General features: G+C 44.6%; 1 protein-coding gene across 1 annotated transcript; it reads left to right on the top strand.

The window, feature by feature from the left end:
• The first annotated feature begins 5,430 nt into the window (after window positions 1–5,430).
• LOC119357807 (18.8 kDa class V heat shock protein-like) lies at window positions 5,431–9,519 on the top strand. Its single transcript, XM_037624633.1, has 3 exons — window positions 5,431–5,481; window positions 9,029–9,143; window positions 9,242–9,519. The coding sequence occupies exons 1-3, from the start codon at window positions 5,431–5,433 to the stop codon at window positions 9,517–9,519; spliced, it is 444 nt and encodes a 147-aa protein (XP_037480530.1).
• Window positions 9,520–12,391: the final 2,872 nt, after the last annotated feature.

The following is a 12,391-nucleotide window of genomic DNA, read 5'->3' as shown; positions in this document are numbered from 1 at the left end:
GGGGGGAGCTCCCAGCTAATGTTTCGCCTTGTTCACTAGGGGCAGCCCAGGGCAAACCCCCGATTGGCCCAAAGGCCGGTTAATTGTTTGTATTTTTAAAATGCTATGAAAAAAGTTCTTAACACAGAGAAAACCTAAACTTTAAAATGACATGTGAATTTATAAAACTTTCTTTTCTCCAATTTATAAATGTACAATGAGTATGATCAAAACAAAGCAAGAAAAAAGCTCGTGTGATCTAGAAAAATAAAATTGCCATGCTAAACTTTAAAACTGCTATCCTCTACATGAAAAATTTCATGTGGAAAAATGCTACACATTTTTTAATCAAGAAACAGAGAAATATAAATTTATAAATGCCATGCTTTGAAAATATGAAAATTGCCATGCTACTTTATGAAACTGTCATTTCTCCAATTTATAAATTTACTATGATAATAAAAAAATACCTTGCCAATAGCAATGAAATTGACATCCTCTTAATGATAAAACTGTCATCCTCTTGATAATCAAAATGGCATGCAAATAGTAATAGAAATGTCATGCTCTCAATAATAAAAATTTAATGCTTTTAATAATAAAAATGTCATTCTCATAATAACAAAACTTCCATCCTCTATAATAAGAATGACATGTTACTAATTATTAAAATGCCATACTCTTAATAAATATAACTGCCATGTGATGAATAAAAAAACAATTCTGAAAAGTTGCCATGAATAATTGATATTTTTCTCCAAAAGCTTGCCACGGGGGCATTACAAACATGCCTAAAAATTGCCATGCACACAGGAAGATTAGAACGATTCCCCTCTAAAAACATGTTTTTTGTTCTTTCAATAATAGTTTTACTGGTTTTTTAGAGGTTTTTTAAATAAAAATTAAACAAGAAAGCTAAGTACATGCCGACTGATCGTTAGGGATAGGCACGTACGATTCCCGCACCTGTACATTCTAAATCCCGCGACCGAGAAAAAGTAGCCACAACAAGATTCGAACCCCCCACCTGCAGCCTCACTACTAACCTTGCCTATATCTGATGACCATCTCAGCCAACCGGATGTTTTGTCTAAAAGTGGGCTAATTCTATAGATATGTGATTACCACGAGTAGGCCACTGCTATGCTGCAGCCCTCCATTTGATTTTTTTTCTGTTACGAATTGGTAATACTCGGATTTTGTTGTATTTCTATAGAGAATGCATTTTCGGTTTTTCTTTCACTCATGAATCATTTTGTGGTTCACTTCTTGATGGAAGTACGCATCCCCGTGAGCACTCCGATGATGCCGAGAACGATATTGGTGGTAGGATCAAAGAGGATTCTACATGAGATGCCCTTGGACAGGTGGGAGATGTTGGCAAAAGGAAGGTGGCGCATCGTGTCATGGTAGAATCCAAGCAAATCTTCGTAGTAATTTGGTGAGAGAGGGATCATCATAGATGGGAAGATTATATGTAGTTACAACATAAGATTGTGTAGTCACCGGGTTGTAGTCATCAACATGGTTATTTTTATAGTTACCAAGTTGTATATGTTATAGAAACATGATTATTGTAGACCGACTTACCCATTATTTGGTTTACAAAAAATCGTTGTAAACATTCCTCGGCAACTATTGTGTAAATAGCATGATAATATAGGCTTTCGGACCTGATATTTTACATGCAAACACCACGGTATTTTTGACCCGTGAGAAAAAGTTGTTGAAAACATATCACCGATAACTTCGAATTAATAGCATGGTAAGATACGCCCCTAACCTGATAATTTAGGTACAAACACCACGATAACTTTGATCCGTGGAAAAAAGTTGTTGAAATTAAAACATACCGCTGATAACTTCTAAGTAATAGCATGGTAATATACGCCCTCGGACCTGATAACTCAGGTACAAACACCACAGTAATTTTGACCCGGAGAAAAAGATACTAAAAACATACAACCAATAGCTTTTGTGTAAATAGTATGATAATATAGACTTCCGGACCTGATAACTTATATACAAACACCACAATAACTTTGACCCGTGGAAAAAATTGTTGAAAACATACCATCGATAACTTGTGTGTAAAAGCGTGATAATATACGCTTCCGGACCTGATAACTCAGGTACAAACAATACGATTACTTATGACCTGTGAAAAAAAATATTGAAAACATACTCTATAAATAATATGGTAACACAGGATCCCGGACCTGATAACTTATTTAAGCACCGTAGACCTGATAACAGGTACAAATACCAAGGTAACTTTGAACCAGGTGAAAAAATTATTGAAAACATACACCGATAATTTTTATGTAAATAGCATGATAATATACTCATCCACATATGATAACTTACATACAAACACCCCGTTAACCTTGACCAGACGCTTTTTGTTGTTGAAAATATACCTCGGTAATTTCTGTGTAGACAACATGATCATTTAAGCACTATAGATCTGATAACTTAGGTACGAACACCACAACAAATTTTGAACCAGGTGAAAAAATTGTTGAAAACATACACCCGATAATTCTGTGTAAATAACATGATAATATACGCATCCACACCTGATAATTTACATACAAACACCGCGGTAATCGACCAGACGATTTTTCGTTGTTGAAAATATACCTCGGTAACCAAAATGCATAACTTGTGTGCAAAAACAGTGGTATTTTTCGTAGCTAATAACATAGACTCAAACACCATAGTAAATTTTCACCGGGGGAAGAAAATTTGTTGAAATATATCCCGATAATCTTCGTGTAAAGTTTGCATGTTGCCCATGCTAAACTTAGCATGCTTCTCACGCTTATCAGCATTATAATGATAGAGTTGTCAACCTTTGTCATGTTATTTGTTATCAGGGCGTTATGTTGAAGTTACCATGATGGTCATGTCATAGCTATCACGCTGCTTATTCCAAGTTATCAAGACTGTTTTCTTTTTGCTAATATGATAAAAAGAATAAGGGTTCAAATACCCCTGTTTATGTATTGTGGACAATAAAAAAAGATGGGTGAGTTGGTTATTGGTTGTAGTAGCTAGTTGGGAGACCAAAGTTCAAGTCCCCTTTTAAGCACTTTATTTCTTTTTCTTCGCTATCTAGACTAATTGATATAAACTCAGACGAGTGAAAAAAAGTCTGTGAACCAAGGTGAGATAAAAATCAGTGGAAAGAAAATCTAGAAGAAAGAAAATCGGGAAGCGGGAGGATCGAAGGAACGATGCAGTGGGAGAGGGTCGATCGATGAAGTTACATAAATTTAAAAATTAGCTTCAAAAGATACATAAATAAGTTTAAGTACATGTGTAAAGGGTGTGCACCTCTTTGAAGGAGGTCTTGAGTTTGAGTCCCCCTGTGCGCACATCACGCAAAAAAATTAGGAGAAAAAAGGCAAGCATTCGCCAGGAAACGGTTTACAGCAAACGCCTCCAGCTAATATGCGTGGCGACAGGAATACGCGTACCAGAGTTGGGCTCTTGGTGAAAGTTCGTCAGCTATCGTTTTACTTAGAGCATCTCTAGGAGATCCCGTATTTGACTTTAATTAGAGCATCTCTAGCAGATCCCGTATTTGACCGACCCACAAACACGTTTGTAGTTTATGGAAAACGACCTTTGCGGGCTGACTCAGACGGCCGCACATGCAGATCCCTAAATTGACCCGTATGAAAGGATATTTGCGGAATATACTTTTTTATAGGTTGGCTTTTTGCGGGGTTTGATTGGGCACCGTCGTATCGACCATCAAACCAAAAACGCCCAATTCTCAAATTTGACATAGGTTTCCACAAATAAATTCAAATTCAAACAACATAACACATTTTACGCGCAAAAAAAAGCTTCAGTTTAGTAGGACAAACGCAAAAGAGAGTCTTGCAAAAGTGACAACCACGTCCAGCATCATCTTGGTCGATCTTCACACGCGCCATCAAGTCTATCTTGAAGTTCATCGCCACCACCGAATCCACTTTCGTCGTTTGTTCCAACTCCCACACCGAAATCATCGACATTGCCACCATATGGAGCAGAGAAAACATCTCCGGCACTGTAACACGCACTGGCCGACGCAACCATTCTCCTCTTCAAGATTTCTCTCCTTGCCATATCATGCCATTCTTTGGTGAGGTCGTCCATGTCATTGCGGTTTATTTCATGATCTTGTTCTCTTCGGCGAGCAACTTGGACATGGCTTTGTTTTCAGCGGCACGTGCTCTTCTCTCCTCAATGGCCTCTTTACACAACCCCTCTTCCTTGAGCAATTGCCATTTTTCTTTCTTCTCCTTTGCCTTCTTCTCGGCCAACTATTTCTTGATCTTCAACGACTTCAACAACATCAACTCATTTGGTTGCATCATGAATTTGCCTTTCGAAGCTTCCATGTCTTTGTATCTATGTTGGGCAATTTTGTCCTACACAATTTGAGCAAAGTGAAATAATGCAGTCATTCCATATGATGCAATATGATGATGCACAACTTGAACAAAGGCAAAACAAACTCACATAGTCGGATTCCACGGTTCCACTTGGAGGTGCATTGCGTACTTGCTCCAAGCAAGCTGCCCAACGGCTACACATAGACTTGATCACCTCGCAACGCCCATGAAGCGACCGAAATGTGTGTGGAGTGCTATTGGGGTACTTTACCATCATGCCGAAGTATTGATCTTCGATCCTTTGCCTATACCTCTTGGCGGTTTGAGAAGTACCCGTGCATGCATCAAGAGACACCGCACTCCATGCATTGATCAGAACTTGATCTTCCAAGATCGTGTAGTTCTTCGATCTCTGGCTTTTCCCAGTTTTTATTTGTGATTGCTCATACGCTACCTCATTGATCTCCTTCAATTCTTCCTCACAACCATGATCATCCACGCCATCCTCCGTTTCATTGTAGTCGAATGCGGCAAACGGGGCTTGATCAATGTCAACGACATTGGTGTCCAACAAGTTCATGAATTCGACAATTGCATTATTCGAACCACCGCTATACTGAATGACAACAAGTCACGAGCTATCACAAAATGGCGAAAAGCAAAGAAAATTGCCATGATCGAAGATGCATACCTTCCGTCCATTTCGTCAAACACCCCGCTTGCGGGGGGAGCAGCACCGTTGAGCGGCATCGCCAGGGACCCTCTTTTCGGGGCGGAGGGAGTGGATGAAGGAGGCGGCTTCTTTGTAGCCGGAATCCTCTTCCTCTTGACGTCGGCGGCCTTGGCGATCTTCTCCGCCGCCGGGTGCCCGGAGTGCGGCCCTTCGCGGCGGGGGCAGCCGGATTCCCACCCTGCACGACCATGTTGCCCTGCCGCTTGCGGGCAGGCGCGGCGGTACCTTGGGCGACGGCGGGGCCAACATGGCCGGCAACGAGATCCGCCCCGAGGGGATTGAGCGTGCGTGACCTCGACGGTGACGGGGAATAGCAGGGAGTCATCCATGGCGGTGAAGGACGACCGGGGAAGATGCACCGGAGCGTACGGTGGTGGGGCAATGGTGGCGGAGGATAGGGGAGCGAGAACGGCCACGCGAAAATGTCCCTCTCGCCAAATCTCGCTGCGGATAGGGGCTGAGCTCGGGTCGTCCTCCTAACCCGTGAATCTAGAGGTCGGGGGAGATCTTTTGCCGCGCCCTGCAAAAAAAATCGGATCGGCCGCGAATGCGGTGTCTGATCGTGCAAGTTTTCCGCCCCGACCCACATTTTAGCGATTATTTTGCTGGTCGGGACGGGATGCGGGGTGTGCTAGAGATGCTCTTAGTTTTTACCTATCTTTTGAAAAAAATAACTTTCAATTTACTAACGCTGACATCAAATCAGCTAAGCTATATGTGTCCACGCCCTCTATTACACAATGCTCTCTAATTTTAGAGGCCTCACATTCAAATGTCTCCAATTTGGAATTGCCTCATCAATTTTGACCGAGTAAATAATTTCTTAAGGAGTTCTCTCATTCAATGCTTTTTGATTCACTATGCACCCTAAGTTTAAAGGTTTCCCATTCAGGTATTCATTTTTGAATTTGGTTCATGACTTTGATCGGGTCAATAATTTTCAAATCAATTGGCAACAAATCCCGTGCACCCTCTCACCATCTAGAAAAAAGCATCAACGTGTGACGCTGTAGCACCAACATAGTATATGCAACTACCAACACATAAAAATATGCTTCACGCAAGTATGTATTGATTAACAGATAATACAAAATCATATCATGAAAGGCCCACTGAAATACCGCATTATAAATAAAAAGAAAACACATTCCATCCTATCCCCTACTTGCCAAACCAAATACTGCCTCTCGGTTTTAAAATATAAGGTGTATTAAAAAAATTTAAAGTCAATTTCTTTGAATTTAAACTATCAACATCCACAACACTAAGTAAAGAAAGTATGAAAGTTCGTTTCATGATGAATCTAATTATACTGGTTTGATATTATGAATATTAATATATTTCTCTGTAAATTTGATCAAACTTAAAACGGCTTGGTTTTTAGAAAAACCAATACATCTTATATTTTGAAACAGAAAGAGTAAAAACAATTATGAAAACAAAACAACACCAACAACACAGCCCTTCTAGTCGTGGACCAACCAGTACGCCATGTCCACGAGTGCCAGAGCCCTCCCAGCTACCGAGATACTATTCACAGGCGATAGCATCTTGTCCATTGATGTACGCTTGCTTTTCCGCACATGGGCGCCGCACCGCACATGTTGCGACGCAAGTTGCACCTTCACCCTGAGCTCTGCTATTTAAAGCGAGTGAACTATCCAGATGCGGCAAAGCAAGCTACAGAGTAAGAAGCCAGCACTAGCTTACAAGAGATTCTCATGGATTACCCGATGCAGGGGGTGCAACATCACCTAGGATTCCGGGGAAGTGGATCCTCTAACATAAAAAAAAAGTCACTTAAGCTATAATTCTCTAACTTTCCTCCTTCACATCCATATGATTAAGGCTAAAATGACTTGAATTAATTTGCAAATTACAAATATATTGTATACATTTACAAAAATACATACAAACAAAATTATGATGCAATAAAAGTAATTTTAAATTTATTTACATGAACAGTAACCACACACATAACCTGCTACAATAGATAATTACATTATTTGCTACGGTGCCTCTGACTTTTCTTCTTTGTTTTGCATTAGATTGCACTGTAGCTTAGGTGACTTTCCTCTTTAATCCACTTTCGGATTTCGGGCGGTTCATCCATGGTAGTGGTGGCAGTGGCAGCTCTCCGTCTTGGTTTCTTAGGGTATCTCCAGCTGCGCCTCTAGGAAGGCCTTCCCAGGCGTTTTTTTTTTGCGCCGGTGCCGAAAAATCGGCCCAGTCGCGCTCCAGGAGCTCGATTTTCGCTGGTCTGGGTCGAAAACAGTGCCGGCGGACCCAGGCCGAACCCGGCGCGCTGGGGGCGCCCGGGGTCGCCGGGGCGAACTGTTTTGGCGCGAAACAGCCGCGGGCCCGCCGCGTCAGCGACACGGCTCTCTTCCCGGCCCTTCGTCGTCCTCATCGCCTCATTTCCCGCGGCGAATCAATGCCAAAGCTGCCGCGCTGCCGCGCCGGTCAGCCTGCGCCATTGATGCCTCACGGACGACGCAGTGAAGACCGGATGACGCGTGTCCCTCGCCCTCCCTCGCTCGCCACGCGTACACACGGCGGCACGCGCACGGGCGGCGCCTCGGCCTATATAAGACGCGCCCCAGCGCACTCGGCGATCTCACACTCTCTCGCCGTCGTCGTTCCTCCTTCTCCTCTCTCTCACCGTCTCCAGTTCATCACACCAATGGCCGAGCGCTTCCCAGGCGACGGCGCGGCGGCGAACGGCTTCGGCCGCCGCCATCTCCACGAGAACGAGGCTCGCCTCCTTTTCGAGGCCGAGTACCCGGTCCCGCCGGACATGCGGGTGCCCGGGGCGTGGAGGATCAGCGCCGGCGGCGTGCCGGTGCCCCCGGTACCCACCGGCGCGGCGCGGCGTGCGGAGATCGCACGCATCCGCTCGTCCCTGCCGCGTGTGGCGAGGGAGGGGCCACGATACGTCCCCGACAGCCCGCTCTGGGAGCCTTATTTCCGCCGCCGTCACGCCGAGCAACTCGAGGCCACCAACGGCGTCGTGCCCTCCGGGCTCAACGCCACCGGCCGGCGTCGATGGTGGGGCATGCCCAGGCGCACGTTGGAGGCCGTCCTCGAGTACATCGAGGGCGGCAACACGCCGCGCCTCGAGTACCCCGCTCCCCCGTCCTTCTCACGCCGCCGGGGAAGCTCCTGGACCCCGAGGCGCATGGAGACCGGGGGGTCCTCCTCCTCGTCCGGCGGCTCTCCCTGCCTCCACCTCCGCCCCGTCAAGCCGGAGCCCCAGGACACGCCTGTCAGCGCGCGCACTCGCAGCTCCGGCGTCCGCATCGGCAACAACGCCTCCCCCACCGGCCGCTTCGTCCTCGTCGAGCCCAAGCCGGAGCCCGGCCTCCCCGCGGAGTACGAGGACATAGCCCGGCGCGGCTTCTTCGACGAGGACGCCCTGCGGTGGGCGCGGGACGACTACCTCCGCGATGAGATGGTCCGGCAGCGCCGGGCCCTGGAGGAGATCGCCACCCGCAAGCGTGGGCGCGAGGACGAGCACGACATCGTGGTCCTCGACAGCGACGACGCCCCCGGACCGTCCAACTCGCCGCGCCAACCGGGGGAGGGATGCAGCAAGGACGGCGGAGGCGTAGGCGCGGGCGACGACGACGACGACGGCGGCAGCGGTGACTACACGCGGTTCTACAGCTTCCTCGGCATGTAGAACCGCGTGGGCGGGCGGCAAGGCGGGCGGCGAGGGAGACGGCGGGTAGCCCGCGGTAGTTTTTCCTTTTTTATAAAGAATTTGAACGAACTCGCCGATATTTGCGTTAAATTTGAGTCGTGTTTGCGCCGTATTTGATTTTTTTTTAAAACGTGGGCGCCGCGACTAGGGGGCATCACGCCCTCAATGCGCGGTTTAGCGCCGGTGCGCTCTCAGAAAGCGATTTTTTGCCCCTCCTGAGAGGCCAACGACTGGAGATGCCTTTACTCTTCGCCTCCCGCTCCGTCGTCACGGCCGCCCAACCGCGTCAACTGGGATGAGACCGGCGCCGCGCATATCTACTCCGCCGACCTCCCCGGTAACTCTCGGCCCGCTCCTGCCGCTCCTCCCGGCACTATTTCTGTTTCTTAATTTTGGCCGTGACATCGACATGGGTGGTGTACGTTCGATTATTAGGCGTGAAGAAGGAGGAGATCAGGGTGGAGATTGAGGACGGGAGGTACCTCGTCATACGCACCGAGCTGGACGCTGGTGACGCGGAAGTCCACGGCCGCCGAGGCAGTTTCGCAAGGAAGTTCCGGCTGCCGGGGATGGTGAACACCGACGGCATCACGACCGACTACGCCCGCGGCGTACTGACCGTGACAGTGCCCAGGATGCACACCCGGGCCCAGCCCGTGGTCAATCTCATCGGGCTTGGTCCTGCCTGCGACCCCGTGGCCAGAGCAGCTTAAACTGATTTATTATTATATTGAAGTATATTATACTCCCATGTACTAAACGAAATAATTTTTTTGATACTAAACGAAATGATGAATGGATAAGGTCTAGCCTGCCAGATATCTTATGGGTGTGTTTAGGGCACATCTAGATGTGCTCTAGTTATTGCACATCTAAGTGAGTGGATCAAATATAAAAAGAAAAATAAAAAAGAAAAAGAAAATATCCACACGAATCTCAACGTAAAATCAATGACATAGAACTTAGATGTACGATATTTATGGCACATCTAGATGTGCTTTAGCAAAACTGATATCTTATCTTATTTTTCTTATAAACTGTCGTAATTGTTCGTGAGTTGTTGCAACGGGGATACCTATTCTAATCGTTCAACATCAATCGTTTCTCATTCTTCTTCTTCCCACATTTTCATTTGTTTACCTCCCCAATCTAAATTTCATGGATATGTGATAAGTGTCACACGAAGGATAACGTCCTTCTAGCCATTCATTGTGACACGTAAACTTTTTGTTTTTCACACATGCATATAAACAGGGATAAAAATAGATGATACCAGTGAGAAACTTTAAGGGTTTTTAAACTCTATTTTTTATCTTTTAAATTAAAATCTAATTGAAAATTCGTTTTCACCATTAAATCGTCGCGACGAGGACTTCGAAACTAGATCCCATATTGATATGTTTCGACGATATTTTTTGATGGTTAAAAGTTGCCATGTCTATTGCACATAAATTGACTTGGTATTTACACTAAAGTTATGTTTCAACTATTTTTTCTTCTACTTTTAAAGTAAATTTTGACATGTTATAAAAGAGTGAATTAAAAACTAAAGTTGCCAGAAAAAATTACTAAAATTTGTCATGATCAATGAAATAATTTTTTACATGGTTCATAATTAAAAACAAATCCATCATCAAATACTTTTAAAATGTATAGTTGATGACTCAAATTTGGCATGAACCAAAAACTAAAGTTGCCATGGCGAATTACTTAAATTTTCCATGATACATGCACAATTTGCCATGGTTCATACAAAAAAATCATGGTAAAAATACTAGAATTGTCATGGTCAAAATACTAAAATTGCATGGTCTATAAACTAAAATTGTCATGATCTATAAACTAAATTTGCCATGTTGAATTACTAAAAGTTGCCATGATCCATGAATTTAATTTGCCGTGGTTAATTACTAAAAAAATTCATGGTCAATTAATAAAATTTGCCTTGAAAAGTAGTTGAAATACAATGGTAGCTTTAAATCTAGAAGAAACAAAATAGATAAAACATATCATGAAAACTTTTGTGTAAACACTATGACAATTTCAGTGTAACATCATGGCAACCTTTGGCCCTAAAAAAGTCGTCGAAACATATCAATTTGGGACCTAGTTTTGAAGATCTCTTCGAGGCGGACTTAATGATGAAAACATATTTTAAATTGGATTTTTTATTTAAGAGATAAAACATTTTTGAAGTCTGAAGAACCAAAAAGATTCAACTGATGTCATTTGTTTGATGTGGCAAAACGGATGTTAATGGGGGCATTTGGACCATATTGTTTCGTGGCACACATGTGCACTTGTCATTTGGAAACTTCAGTTCTTTGCCCCCTCATTTGACTTGCACTCACCCCCTTTACCCCCACTCAACACACACTTTAAATTTTCGTGGATGAAAGTGCCTCATATTTGGCATTTATCATTGGACACCTGACCTATTCACACCGCTGCATTACTGCAACAACCGACAAAATTAATTTCATGGAAATCAATCAACAATGATCACATGACAAACCAAGTTCTGTGGGCGCAACAGAACCAAGGAATTTGATGTTATAGTAAAATAAATCATGTTCTAGATTACAAGCTTGCAATGCCAAAAAATGTGATAAGCTCTTTCATTTTTGACTATTTATCACGTTGCCTCTACACCTCGCTCTCTTCATTGCATCTGCTGCATAGTGCTCCTGGCTTGAAGTGTTCAGTAGTGTTGTTGGTGTCAAAACCGGCGGATCTCGGGTAGGGGGTCCTGAACTGTGCGTCTAAGGTCGATGGTAACAGGAGACAGGGGACACAATGTTTACCCAGGTTCGGGCCCTCTCTATGGAGGTAATACCCTACTTCCTGCTTGATTGATCTTGATGAATATGAGTATTACAAGAGTTGATCTACCACGAGATCGTAATGACTAAACCCTAAAAGTCTAGCCTGTCTGACTATGATCATGAGGAGATATCTGTCTACGGACCTAGCCCCCCGGTGTATATAGACACCAGAGGGATCTAGGGTTACATAAGGTTGGTTACATAGAAAGCAATCTTCATATTTGGTCGCCAAGCTTGCCTTCCACGCCAAGGAGAGCCCCATCCGCACACGGGTAGAGTCTTCGGCCTTTGTATCTTCACAGCCCATCAGTCTGGCCCATGTCTAATAGGTCGGACGCCCGAGGACCCCTTAGTCCAGGACTCTCTTAGTAGCCCCTAAACCAGCCTTCAATGACGAGGTGTCCGGCGCGCAGATTGTCTTCGGCATTGCAAGGCGGGTTCCCCTTTCCGAATACTCCAAGATAGTCTTCGGACGTAATGAACATGTCCGGATCTGCAATACAAGCACCACACACAACCACAGAGAATATAATATTGCATGAGTCCAATCCGTTGACAACTTTTTGTAATGTGACATCACGTTCGCCTGGTTGTCATTTCGAACCATTTTCCGTTTGCCGTTCCACGTTTCGAGACGCGGTTCCAATAGTCACGTCTTGTCGAAGCAGAGATCGTGTCCCCTTATTGCTGGATTCTCATCAATACGAGCATGGGTAATATAACCGTGCCGTTTACACAGCCCTTGGGAACAGGCGAGTTT

The sequence above is a fragment of the Triticum dicoccoides genome, chromosome 2A (assembly GCF_002162155.2).
Source record: "Triticum dicoccoides isolate Atlit2015 ecotype Zavitan chromosome 2A, WEW_v2.0, whole genome shotgun sequence".
Classification (NCBI taxonomy): domain Eukaryota; kingdom Viridiplantae; phylum Streptophyta; class Magnoliopsida; order Poales; family Poaceae; genus Triticum; species Triticum dicoccoides.
This window is presented reverse-complemented; position numbering and strand designations above follow the sequence as displayed.

What these genes read in the sequence shown, in the direction of transcription:
- LOC119357807 (XM_037624633.1), top strand. Translation starts at nt 5,431, where the DNA reads ATGGCGGTGAAGGACGACCGGGGAAGATGCACCGGAGCGTACGGTGGT. An exon ending in CCGGAGCGTACGGTGGTGGG is followed by an intron (nt 5,482 to 9,028) that starts GCAATGGTGGCG and finishes CCCTCCTGAGAG; the next exon opens with GCCAACGACTGGAGATGCCT. An exon ending in CTACTCCGCCGACCTCCCCG is followed by an intron (nt 9,144 to 9,241) that starts GTAACTCTCGGC and finishes TTCGATTATTAG; the next exon opens with GCGTGAAGAAGGAGGAGATC.